At 41.5% G+C, this 13046-nt stretch overlaps 1 protein-coding gene across 5 annotated transcripts in view; it reads right to left on the bottom strand.

Moving 5' to 3' along the window:
• The window catches only part of GEN1 (GEN1 Holliday junction 5' flap endonuclease), a 119167-nt gene that overhangs the window by 61665 nt on the left and 44456 nt on the right, over positions 1–13046 (bottom strand). For all 5 annotated transcript variants that reach the window (XM_033937261.1, XM_033937260.1, XM_033937262.1 and 2 more), the window contains 2 exons: positions 3413–3486; positions 732–823 (listed from right to left, as the gene is read on the bottom strand). In XM_033937261.1, the coding sequence (XP_033793152.1) occupies positions 732–823; positions 3413–3486 (166 nt within the window). The remainder of the gene's footprint in view (positions 1–731; positions 824–3412; positions 3487–13046) is intronic.

The raw sequence follows: 13046 nt of genomic DNA, 5'->3' as shown, positions 1-13046 counted from the left end.
ATAAGTAACAAAGTGCCTGTATATGGTGTTCGCCGAGGATCGCTGCAAAAAGTAAAGCGTCTCAAGGAAGCAGTAAAAAGAGGCAGTCTCTTTTTACTGCTTCCTTGAGACGCTTTACTTTTTGCAGCGATCCTCGGCGAACACCATATACAGGCACTTTGTTACTTATCTTCATTTTTTTATGGTATGTCTCAACCTTTTTCACCATGGACCCCTGACGAAAGTTTGTCCGAAACACGGACCGTGTCGGGTCTCTTGATTGGTAAAAGGGTTTTATTTTACTTATTTGCATTTTAATTTTGGTACAATAAATTTTTGCCTGCATCTTGTACACAGTCTGGAGTTTTGTTTATTTCTGCTAATGTTTTGGAGACTTGAGGGGTGGAGGTTGTGGCTGCTGCTGCTGCTTCGGGGGCTGTAGGGAGGGAGGGGGTTGTCGGGTCAGGAGTGCATGACTTTAGGGGTTGTCGGTCAAGAGCGTGGGAGACATTTTTTTGGTTGCATACCGGTTAACTGGAATTCTATTGTAATTCTTTCCTGTTCTAAAGGTTTCCATCTAATACACTTAAAACCTGGAACTTAATTCATGCTGGAGCACTTGTTTGTATTCTATATTGAAAGAGACTTTTAATGTAAGAAAGTGAAAGGTTCACAATTTAATATACAGCCATGCTTCAGAGTGCCCTTTGAGAACATAAAAATAAATGAAATACAAGATGTTTTCTAATTACCTGGATGGCAACATACAGAACAATGAGTTATTTTCTTAAGGGCTAAAAGTTGAGCTTCACCGTTTTGAAACTGTTTTTCCCATATACGAAACCTGAAACATAAAATTTGAAAACTCCATTTTAAATCAATAAGCAGGAAATTAAAGGTATGGTCTCAGTGGCAACCAGCTTCTGAGTTAATTTTCAGTGCCTCAAGCCCTAATGTGCAACTCCCCTCTGTTTTTTGTAGACAGAAATCATGCACTTTTGCTCCATTAGGATCACAAATCGTGAGCCTGGAATATGACCAAGAGGTATTATTGTAGAATAATAGCTGATATGGACCAGAGAACAAATTCAAATCAAGTTTATATTGAATTACCAGACCTCAAATACCCAAGGCACTACTTAAAGAAATTTTCATGCCCTTACTGGGGTGGTAAATTCATCATTGGTCTTGGTAAAGTGACCTGTGCTGTAAATTTTTAAAAATATTTTTAATATCAATGTCAATAAATATAAAGTGCATTAGGTGCATAAGGTGCTAGAGGACGGAAAGCATTTATCTTTTGTGCCCGACGGCTGCCCAACCGTTTCACACTCGGTTTCATCAGGGGCTATGCCTCCTTCTATTACTGCACCAAACTTGTTTCACAAGCTTTAATGGAGCCACAATGCCCTGCACCCGCACAGAACGTATTCCACTTGGTTAACAAGATTAAGAATGTTATAATGCCCCTATATCGCTCCATGGTGCGACTTCATCTGGAGTATTGTGTTCAGTTCTGGTCTCCTTATCTCAAGAAAGATATAGTGGCGCTAGAAAAGGTTCAAAGAAGAGCGACCAAGATGGTAAAGGGGATGGAATTCATCTAGTATGAGGAAAGCCTAAAATGGTTAGGGCTCTTCAGCTTGGAAAAGAGACGGCTGAGGGGAGATATGATTGAAGTCTACAATCAATTTATCACTCCGTCAAAAATTACAAAGACTAGGGAACACTCGATGAAGTTACAGGAAAATACTTTTAAAACCAATAGGAGGAAATATTTTTTCACTCAGAGAATAGTTAGGCTCTGGAATGCATTGCCTGAGGTTGTGGTAAGAGCGGATAGCGTGGCTGGTTTTAAGAAAGGTTTGGACAAGTTCCTGGAGGTAAAGTCCATAGTCTGTTATTGAGAAAGACATGGGGGAAGCCACTGCTTGCCCTGTATTGGTAGAATGGAATATTGCTACACCTTGGGTTTTGGCCAGGTACTAGTGACCTGGATTGGCCACCATGAGAACGGGCTACTGGGCTTGATGGACCATTGATCTGACCCAGTAAGGCTATTCTTATGTTCTTATGTCTTCTGCTGTACAGCTCTCTTTTTATGGGATTCACTTCCAGCACAGAAAAGGATGGAATCCTTGTACATAAGATATAAAAATGTCCTGAAAACATATCTATTTAGTAAAGCTTCTGATGCTTAGATAGGATTTTGGATGGATAACTAGACTCCTCGGGGCTCATACCTCTGCTCTATGGATTATATTGTGCCTGAGGGTTACATTGAACAGTGTGATGGCCTTACCTTTGTTTCTTCTCCACTGCCTGTCCTCTTATTGTCATAGCAAACAATGATAAGATGATAAGAGGACAGGCAGCGGAGAAGAAACAAAGGTAAAACCATCACACTGTTCAATGCTCTTTTCTACCTCTCTTTATTTAGTGTAAACTGCTCTCCTACTATTTTGCTTTCAGGAGTGATATATTAAAACTAAATAAACCCTAAACCAGTGGTCTCAAACTCCATATGCGGCCCGCCAGGTACTATTTTGAGGCCCTCGGTATGTTACCATTGTTCTGGAACGTTGCCTGCCTCACTGCTGTAACCTCACACAAGTGCTTTCCTGCATCTGTACGGTTCATAATCTTAAGCGCACAAGACAAACGCAAGCCGACAAACAAGCGACGACAATTCAGCGCAAGACTTCAGCGCGCCACAGGAAAACCTTCTTTTAAAGGGCTCCAATGGGGTGTAGGTAGGGAACCCCCCACTTTACTTAATAGGGATCGCGCTAGCATTGGGGGGGGGTTAGGGGGTTGTAACCCCACATTATACTGAAAACTTAACTTTTTCCCTATTTTTTAGGGAAAAAGTTAAGTTTTCAGTATAATGTGGGGGGTTACACCCCCCACACCCCCCCCGTCAGAGCCCTTTAAAAGAAGGTTTTCCTGTGGCACGCTGAAGTCTTGTGCTGAATTGTCGGCGCTCGTTTGTCTCGTCATTGTAAAACTCTATAGTTTATAAATCTTTCCTTAATTGCTTCTGATAATTTTAGCTATACACAGCTGAAAGCAGTGCAACATGCAGAAAGTGAAAAAGTATAACGAATTTTACCTCGTGTAAAGTTGTCATTTCTTTAATAAGACATTAACTATTTTTTCTGCGGCCCTCCAAGTACTACAAATCCAAAATGCGGCCCTGCAAAGGGTTTGAGTTTGAGACCACTGCCCTAAACCATTAGGAGCTCAGTCTTGACTGAAAACCTAATGGTTTTGACTGAAAAATTATAGAGCAGATTTAAACATTTTGTGCTATTTAAATCAGATCTAATTAATAGTGAGCAAAAGCCTAACCTCAATTAACAAATTTAAAAGCCTCAAAGCAACCAAAAAGAATACTATTCCAGAAGAGCTATCATCAAGATTTGTTGTTTACCTTTCCAGCAAGCTCTGTCCTTTCAGAGACTCTATCAACTTTATAGCTTGTTCTTTTCCAACTCCTGGAACTCCCTTTCAGATGTAAAAATAAAAGCATACAACATTTCTATTAAAAATAAATCTGAAAAGCTAGTTAAGCAATTAAGTGCTTTCTACAATATCCCAGTATTCTAAGTAAGAATACATGAATATACATCTATAAATGTTCTATTCCTTGTTGTAAGGCAGGGGAGGGGGAGGGGGGGGGCTCAATGTTGGTCCTTGAAGTCCACAATCCAGTCAAGTTTTCAGGATTTCCCCGATGAATATGCCTTCTTTTTTTAAATTGTACCCAAGCACAGCTTCACAGACCTAGAAGAGGCAGACATTTTCAGCCTTATTTTGCAAAGAATACAACAGACCGAACTGAGATGTTCAGAGTGGGACGTCTCAGGCTTCACCAGTACTTCAGAACAGAATCTGCCGATGTTCAGCTTGTTCTAAAATACTGGAGAAATGGATGTTTATGCGTTGGATACTTGCGGCACAGACTTGCATTTTAGAAAAATAAAACAGAACATTTCAATGAATTGAAAACGGAACATGCACATTTATCTTTACCAGTTTAGGAATATTAACAGATATTTTCCTTACCGGTTTGGCATTTGGGAGGACAAAAACCACGGGAGGTTAAGTGGGCAACCTCCCCTAATTCTGCCAGTGCAGTGCACATAAATAGAAGAAGTGTACCTAAGTGCTACTCAAGTAATGATGTGCTTAAATGGATATAGTGCATAACTTTTAAAGGGACATTCATATTTATGTGGGCAACTAAAAGAATACTGTAAGTTGTGTACATAAATACCGCATTTAGCCATAGAGCTATTGTAAATGTGTGCGCCATGTGGCACGGTGATGTTGGTTTACACTAGTGTTCTATAAGAACCCTTATGAATGTGTCCTTGTAAAATAGGCTCAATACCTACGCTATTATGGTGCCCAAATGGTGATGCCCTGTTATAGAAGGGAAGGAGGGAGGGTGGGTGAAGTGAGGATGGCAACCATAACGTATCCATCTAGCGATATTCACCACTGCTTGGTATTTAGGCCCCAATTCTATAAATGGTACCTAAACCAGGCACCGAACAGTGTGGAACATAAGCGCAATTCTATAAAAGTTAGGCACACTTTATAGAATCATGCTTAGCGGTGCCTAAAGTTGGCTTAGCCATCAACAGGCGCTCTAACCTTAGCAGTATCCTCTCCCCTCTGCTCATCACCCTGGCCACTAGTTTAACCACTCCCTACTAACTGTAACCCCGATCCTGGCATCCTGTTTGTCTGTCTTGATTAGACTGGGAGCTCATCCGAGTAGGGACCATCTCTTTCGTGACACTGTATAGCTAGGGTTACCATATGGCTCCATTAAAGGAGGACGGATTGAGACATCTAGGCTGTACTTCCATTGCTTTCAATGTTACATTACATTAGTGATTTCTATTCCGCCATTACCTTGCGGTTCAAGGCGGATTACAAAAGATGTTATCTGGCCATTTCCAGAGGAATTGAAGAGTAGAGCGAGTTGCTTCAGAGAATTGGGATGAGTCTATCATCTGCATATATGTAAAACATCACATTTAAACTTTGGAGTAAATGCGCCAAAGAGACTAAATATATATTAAACAATGTTGGAGACAAAGGAGAACCCTAAGGGACTCCCCATGAGTTCTTCCATGACAAAGAATATTTATCTTCAGTAAATACTTCATATAAGTACATAAGTACATAAGTAGTCGCCTCCGCCGGGGCAGACCAGAGGTCCATCCTGCCCAGCGGTCCGCTCACGCGGCGGCCCATCAGGCATATTGCCTGAGCAGCGGTCCCTGACTAATTTTATACCTACCTCTACACTTATCTCTAAACCTTCCACTGCTCTTATCTGTACCCCTCAATCCCTTTGTCCTCCAGGAACCTATCCAGGTCTTCCTTGAAACCCTATACTGTGCTATTTCCTATCACGGCCTCCGGAAGGGTGTTCCATGTGTCCACCACCCTTTTCTACTTTTTAAAAATCCACTAAACCAATTTTTTACATTACCCCGATTCCAATTGAATCCAGGCAGCTCAACAGTAGTAAGTGAATCCCAGATGTCTCAATCTATCCTCCTTACTTTCACTGAAAGTAATGGAAGTAAAACCCGGATGTCCAAATCCGCCCTCCTTTTTCTGGAGCCATATGGGAATCCTATGTACAGCGCTGCACGTATCTCTATCTTTTCTATATTCAATAGACATATCTCTATCTTTATCTTTCCTATTTTCAATGGAGTTCCTTTCTTTAATTATTTGAATTGTAAACCGCTTAGGTCTGTGATATGCTAGAGCGGTATAACAAGACTTAACAAAACATAAACACTCTAAAAATAAATACTAGTGGTAGTAGTAGTGCTGCTCAATCAAAGTAGTTTGCTATAACTTCAATAAATGTATATTTTATAGGTACATCTTAGTCCTGACCAAACACACCCAGACCATGTCCCCTTGCCATCTGCAGGCAAGATAAACATTTAACTGCTCGTTCATTCATGTCTCAAATGCAAATAGCCCTTCTAAAATAATCACCTTCATTCATTCAAGTTTCATTAAAAAAAAAATATATATATACATTTTTATTTTTTTTAAATTGACAAATAATGCAATTAAAACAATCTTAATTATACAATTATGTACAAAACAATACATTAACTCATTTTACATCTTATTTCATAACAAATGCTAAAAGTTTAAATAATCTATAATACCTAATATAACTCATCCCTCCCATCCCTGCTCCCTCTCCTCCCCTCCCACCAAGGTGAGAAAAAGTGTGCAGGAGATTTATAAGATGTGGCATAAGGTTATATATCAAAGATCAATTGGGATTATCATTTTTGGGAATTATTCCAAATTTCATAAGCACTCCAAATGGTGTTATAATTCTGTAGCTGATTTCTCTGAAGAGCAGTTAATTTAGACATCTGCTGTATATACTGAACTTTAACCAATAATACTCGCAGATCTGGTAAATCGAATTGTTTCCAGGCAGATGCCAAAACAAGTCGACCTGCTGTCATTGTCAAATGTATCAATTTCTGATGTTTTAGGGGCAGATCGTCCGGTCCCTTATTCAAGAGACAGCATTCCATGATCTTAGGGATCGGAATGCCTAGTACTTTCTCAATGAAGAAAATTACTTTATCCCAAGATCTGCGCTTTAGTACAATGCCACCAAATATATTCAAAAGTGCCTATTTCCATGCATCCTCTCCAACATTTATCCGATCCATTCCCATACATAGCCCGCAATCAAGCTGGTGTATATTACCAACAGAAAAACATCTTGTATCCATTCTCTATCATATTGCTGACTATATTACCATATAAAACAGAGTGCAATATTTTAAACCATTCCTTATCAGAATAAGTTTTACCTATAATCTTTTCCCAGCGATGTCTATATTTCAAAGGGGCATGAAGATGCTCCAATTGTGCATTATATAATCTAGTGATACTTCCTCACCCACTCTCTTTTATCATGACCTTCCCTAAATCCAACTGTTGTACACCAACTAATTCTTTTAAAACCACTTTTCTAATAAAACTTTTGATTTGTCTATAATAGAATAGATCACTTGGTGCAAGGCCATACTCTTCTCTCAATGTTTCAAAAGGGATAATTTCCCCATCTTCCAATAATTGGCTTAATGTGGTTCATAGTCATTCGCGCGCGAGACTTCAGCGCGCCGACATTGCAGCACCGACAATTTGGCGCATGACACCAGCGTGCCGCCTAAAAAGTGACTTTTAAAGAGCTCCGACACGGGATTTGAGTGGAGAACCCCCCCCAGTTTACTTCATACTCTTCGCGCTGCTGTTGGGGGGGGGGGTTGGAACCCTCCATTATAGAGTAAACTTAACTTTTTCCTGATTTTTTAGGAAAAAGTTAAGTTTTCTCTATAATGTGGGGGGTTGCACTCCCCACGCCCCCCACAGCAGCGTGAACAGTCTGAAGTAAAGTTCCCCCCACACCCCCTGTCGGAGCTCTTTAAAAGTCACTTTTTAGGCGGCGCGCTGGTGTCTTGCACCAAAATGTCGGCGCGCGAATGTCCCGTCACCTAGAATAGATCACTTGGTGCAAGGCCATACTCTTCTCTCAGTGTTTCAAAAGGGATAATTTCCCCATCTTCCAATAATTGGCCTAATGTTTTAAGGCCTTTCTTTCCCCAAAGATGAAAGGCCACAAAACCTTCTCCTGGAGTAAATTTAAACATATATATAATAGCAGCTCCCATAAAATAATTTTTATCCCAGTAATATTGCCTACATATCTGAATCCATAAGTCAAGAGTACGTCGTATTACCTGGTTAGATTTCTGAGCTATTACAGAGAGTTGGAGCCAGGGTATCGTCCACAATGGAGGCCCTCCAGATGGGATCAGATGGTTTGCGGGGATCGAGCTCGCAGAGATGGGGCAGAAATGTTTTTTTTAAATTTCAGTCTTAGTAGTTTGCCGGTCTACAAAATAATTCTTTTATTTCTGCCGGTCCACGGGTGTAAAAAGGTTAAAGAACACTGTGCTATACTGTTGTGCAACTCTCAGTTTGAAGTCTCTCTGACTAGATGATCATGGACTAATGAACTCATGAACTAACCAAGATCCAGTTTTGGATAAAAGTAATCACAATGACTGTAGTATGTGTGTGAAAGTTGGGAAGTGAGTGTGAATTATTCTGATATTTATTAATAAATTAAGTATTGGTAAGTTGTATAAGTACTGTAATGAAATGAACTGTGGGAGATAAGATTAAAATTGAATTAATTCAGATAATACTTATTTGTATTAAATATTTAATAGCTGGTTTTAAGAATTGGAGTTATCCAATAGGCAGCTATTTAACTGGGAAAAACCCCCAAGCTTAAACTTTATGTATATTCATTAGAGATACCCTGAAAATCAAACAGGTTATCCGCCTTGAACTGCAACGTAATGGCGGAATAGAAATCCCTAATGTAATGTAATGTAATGTTATAGGGTATACTAGGAATGGCTTGAAAAAACACTTCCTTAGAGCATGAATAAGGCATTGATAAAGGTTATTTTGAGGAACTGCACAGATTGACAACATACATAACTGGGTTTGAGTACTGTCAATCTAGCACTTTTCAGGAGTCTTAAACACAGTAAATAGATTTTTAAAATCATTAGTTAGTTATATGGGGCCTCTTGCTTTAAAATATAAACTTAAAAACTAACTAGCATAAATTCACCTTCCATAGGTCCTTACTGTTCCAGACCAGTGGGTTAGTTATGTTTATTGACCTTCAGGTGAAGATAGAAACAACAGAGCTGCCTGATATAGGTCCCCTCTGACCCCACAGCCCCTCAGTACTTTCTATTTCCAAGCAGGTGGATGGCCATAGCTATCAGCTCTGAATACTGGATATGCCATTCCTGGTCTGATTGGCAGGGCCGGTTTTAGACATAGTGGAGCCCAGCGCAGAAATTAAGAAGGGGGCTCCCTCACCCGCTCGTAATCTTCCCATCATTACTACCACAAAACTAAGGAAAAGCTCTAGGTACGGACTCATTTCACCCTTGCCTCCAGCACCCCTCACTATTCCCACCCTTCCAGGTCTCCGTATCTATATCTGTACTGAGATTAAAACTCTGTTTATTTCTTGAGTTCTCTTTATATCGCCTCACTTCTATTGTATTTGACTCAGACCTGACAGAATCCTTTGTTATTTACACTCATATGTTACTTGTACTTGTACCCTCACCTCTTATGTACAATCCTCTATTTTAACTCCTGTTAACCATATCGAACTTCACGGTGTACTGCAGTATTCAAATAAAATTTTATGTTATGTTAATACAACTTTAATTTAATTCTTTATAGTGTGTGTGTGTGGGTGGGAGGAGGCAACACCTACGTCAGCAATAAAGTTAGAATAGGATCATTAAATCCTCCCTCCCATTGTCTTGGCATCTCTCTTTCCTCTCCTCTCCCTTCCCTGGTCTTCCTTCTCCCTCCTTCCCTCTCTCTCCCCAATTGGGTGAGCAGCAGCAGCAGCAGCAGCAGCAGCAGCATTTCTCTTCCCCCTCCCCTTTTCTGTCTCACACACCCGTCGGCAGTGTAGCATTCACAATTCGCTACAGGATAAGGCAGGAGATAGGGCAGCGAGGGAGTCAAAGGGAGGGAGGGAAGCTTACAACTTGCTGCTCTTGCTTGCTTCAGGCCTTCCTTTCTGCCGGGTCCTGCCTTTACAGAAACAAAAAGTAGGCAGGACCCAGCAGCGAGGAAGGCCAGAAGCAAGCAAAAGCAGCAAGCTTCCCTCCCTTCGACTCCCTCACTGCCCTATCTCCCACCTTAGCCTGTAGCAAATTGAACCTATGCTCCAAGGCTCAAATGGTAACACTGTGCATGCCGGCTTCCCTTCTCTTCCCTCCCCCACTCGTAACTTTCGGGTTCGGAGAAGAAGGGAAGCTGGCACATACAGTGTTACCATTTGAGCCTTGGAGCATGGGTTCAATTTGCTTGCTGGCGCTTAAAAAAATAAAAAATAAAAAAGTCAGGCTGAGATGGGAGTCGAACACTGAGCTTCGGGTAGCTCTTCAGGCTGTGCAGAGTCAGCCCGTGGAATCCCCAAGCCGGTGAGAGGGTTTTTAAAAAAATGTTGAGCAGCAGCAGCAGGATTCATGACTTTTCGAGATGACAGACGGGCGCTCACCTAAATTAGCCAGGCAGAGCGCCCGTCTAAAAGGCGCTAGAGAGAACACTGCTTACATCATGTAAAATCTCAACTCAAAAAGGCACTTACAAACAATTATGTCTTCAGCATTTTCTTAAAACACATTCTGGCAGTGCAAAATTGGAAAACACCTGGCAGAGCATTCCAGAGTCTCGCACCTCCTTCCGATAACGTAGCCACAACAAACCTGGAAAAAGAGATTATCAACCTCCCGTCTAAGCATACTTTCATGTTATTTTCCGACCTCAAGCTCCTCCTTGGCTGATAGATTTAAAATTAAAAAAAAAAAATCCTTTCAAAACAGCAGGAGATCCATGATACAAAATCTTTGAAATGCATTCTTTGCTCCATTGGTAACCAGTGCAACTGTTTCAAAACCAGCATTACATGAGACATTCTAGGGATGCCTGTAATCAATCTTGCTGCAGAGCTCTCATTTTCACTTTAGAAACTTCTAGGTATAGTGCATTACAATAATCACACCTGCTCAAAATCAACGCCTGCACAACACTGCGAAAATCGTAAGCTGGTAACACTGGTTTCAATCTATACGACATTTTCAACTGCATGCCCCCCACCTTGATTGTTTTCATTATTTGTTTTTTCATGGTCAAGCAGCAATTCAGACACACCCCTAACACACTTAACGTATTTTTCGCTCCATAAGACACAATTTTTCCATCCAAAAGTGGGTGGAAATGTCGGTGCATCTTATGCAGCGAAGATACTTTTTTATAAACACCCCATCCCCACCCCATTATACCTTTTTAAAGGCCCGCACCAAATACGGCTCTCCTTAGCATCTGTGAGCACCCAGCTGTCTTCTTCACTTCCCCCACAGCGTCCTCCGGATTCCCCCTTTAAAGCTAATTAGGCTCGCGACGGGCGGCCTTACCTCCAAGTTGCTTCCCGCACCCAGTGAGAGAGGTCGTCTTCTGTGCTGTGACCGCCGCTGAGATAATTACGGTAGCCTGCAGAGTGAACCTAGTAGGCTGCCACTGGCCTCCAAAGCACGTTGCCTCTGCCCCACCCCTGACGTAAGAGAAGGGGCGGGACCACGGTAGAGGAAGTGTACTTCGGAGGCCAACGGCAGCCTGCTAGGTTCACTCTGCAGGCTGCCGTAATTAGCTCAGCGGCAGTCACAGCACGGAAAATGACCACTTGACAGAAAAGGAGAGTTGTGTCTCCCCTGATCTGCCCCAGGTAGCGAGCAAGAAGAGCAACTGTTGGGGAGGCGATGAGAGCCTGCCAACTCTAAAGCATGCATTCGGACCCAAGAGGAAGCTGCAGCCCTGCACTGTGAGGGCTTCTGCCACCCATCCCAGCTCAACCCAGCACAGTCTAGGAGCCAGAGACAATGACCTCGCAGAAGCAGCGAAGGTAAGGCCCCGCCCATCATGAGTGCCCCGACAGAACGCTGGATCTGGACACCAGGGAGGGGGAGGGGGAAGAGAGACAGAAAAAGACCTTGAAGAAACAGACTTGAAGTCAGGGCAGATGCTGGACTAGAGGGGGTAGAGAAGGGAGGACTCAAAATGTTAGCAGAAGTAAAGAAGGGAGAAACCTGAAACAAAGGGGAGGCTGAAGAGAGGGGGGCAGATGTTGGACTTGGGAGTGTATAGAGGGAAGAGAGAGAGACTGCAGAGAGGTGGAAAGATTCTGGACCAGGGAGGGAGGAAGGAAGAAGAGAGAGAAGCAGTGAAAGACCTGGAAGAAAGGAAAACAAATGTTGGACATGGGGGGGAGGTGGTAAGCAGAAGAAAGAGAGAGGCCTGGACCAAAGGGGAAAGACAGGAGGCAGATGCTGGACTATGGGAGGCGCAGACTGACCTTGTCCTATGACTTAAGTAGTCCTGAGGAGGGCCAGCTTGGTTTACCTGGACAGGTACGGGTGATAAAAGTGAGCAAACATGAAATAATAAAAAAATTCAGCTATTACACTTTCTCACATTGCACCAGGATTTACTAGTTAGAAAAACCTGTTGATAGATAGGGCCTAATCCAAAAGCAAGTGAGAATGTGGATTAGTAGCTATAAATGAATAAATGAAAATTGGATAAGCTGAAATATAATAATCAGAAATACAAAAGTTCAAGATAGAGATTCTAAGTTAACATATTGATTTAACACATGTCTCATGTGCTTGAGGGTACAGGAAGGCAGGCTAAGGCATTCTCTGATTGATAACCACTATACCAAATTTACCCCAGATGGAAAAGCTTAAGTTTTATAGGGCTTCTTTGTTCTGAAGAGTGACCAGCCTGAACTAGGCCAATCCTCAGGGAGATGTAGGCAGACAGGAGTTGGCTTTTGACCTGGTATCCAAATACCAGGGGGCCCTAAGGTTGCCATGACTTGAGTTTGCTGTGGGAAAGACAGATCGAAACCATATGTGTATCATGGTATGTATTGATCCAAATTTAAGTTTTAGTAAGTCAGTAAGTCAGTAAAATTACACAATAGAAATTTACTTATGTAGCTATAGGGGTAAGTTAACAAGTAAGTTAACAAGTATAGATTAGGAATATATTTTTATTTTGATTTTCATATATCTGAAATCCTGAAGAGATCCTGATAAGGTTACAGCTGGTGTTTGACCTCTGACCTTAAGCAACTTTTTTCTACTCGTAGAATCTTGATGGAAGGGGTAACTGCTCCGTCCATCTTTTTCTTTGTTCAGTCTTAGTGAGACAGAGATGATATTCTCAGTATAGAGAGGACACAATGATTTTTACAGGAAAGGATTTAAAAGCTGAATAGTTTTGTGAGTATATTACAATATCTGTCTATGTATTTCTTCTTTTTATAAAATATGTAAGCTTAATGTGAGAATGTAACTTTTTAGATATAAGAATGTAAT

Source organism: Geotrypetes seraphini, chromosome 3 (assembly GCF_902459505.1).
Source record: "Geotrypetes seraphini chromosome 3, aGeoSer1.1, whole genome shotgun sequence".
Taxonomy (NCBI): domain Eukaryota; kingdom Metazoa; phylum Chordata; class Amphibia; order Gymnophiona; family Dermophiidae; genus Geotrypetes; species Geotrypetes seraphini.
The sequence above is the reverse complement of the archived record's forward strand: the minus strand, read 5'-3'. Positions and strand labels throughout refer to the sequence as shown.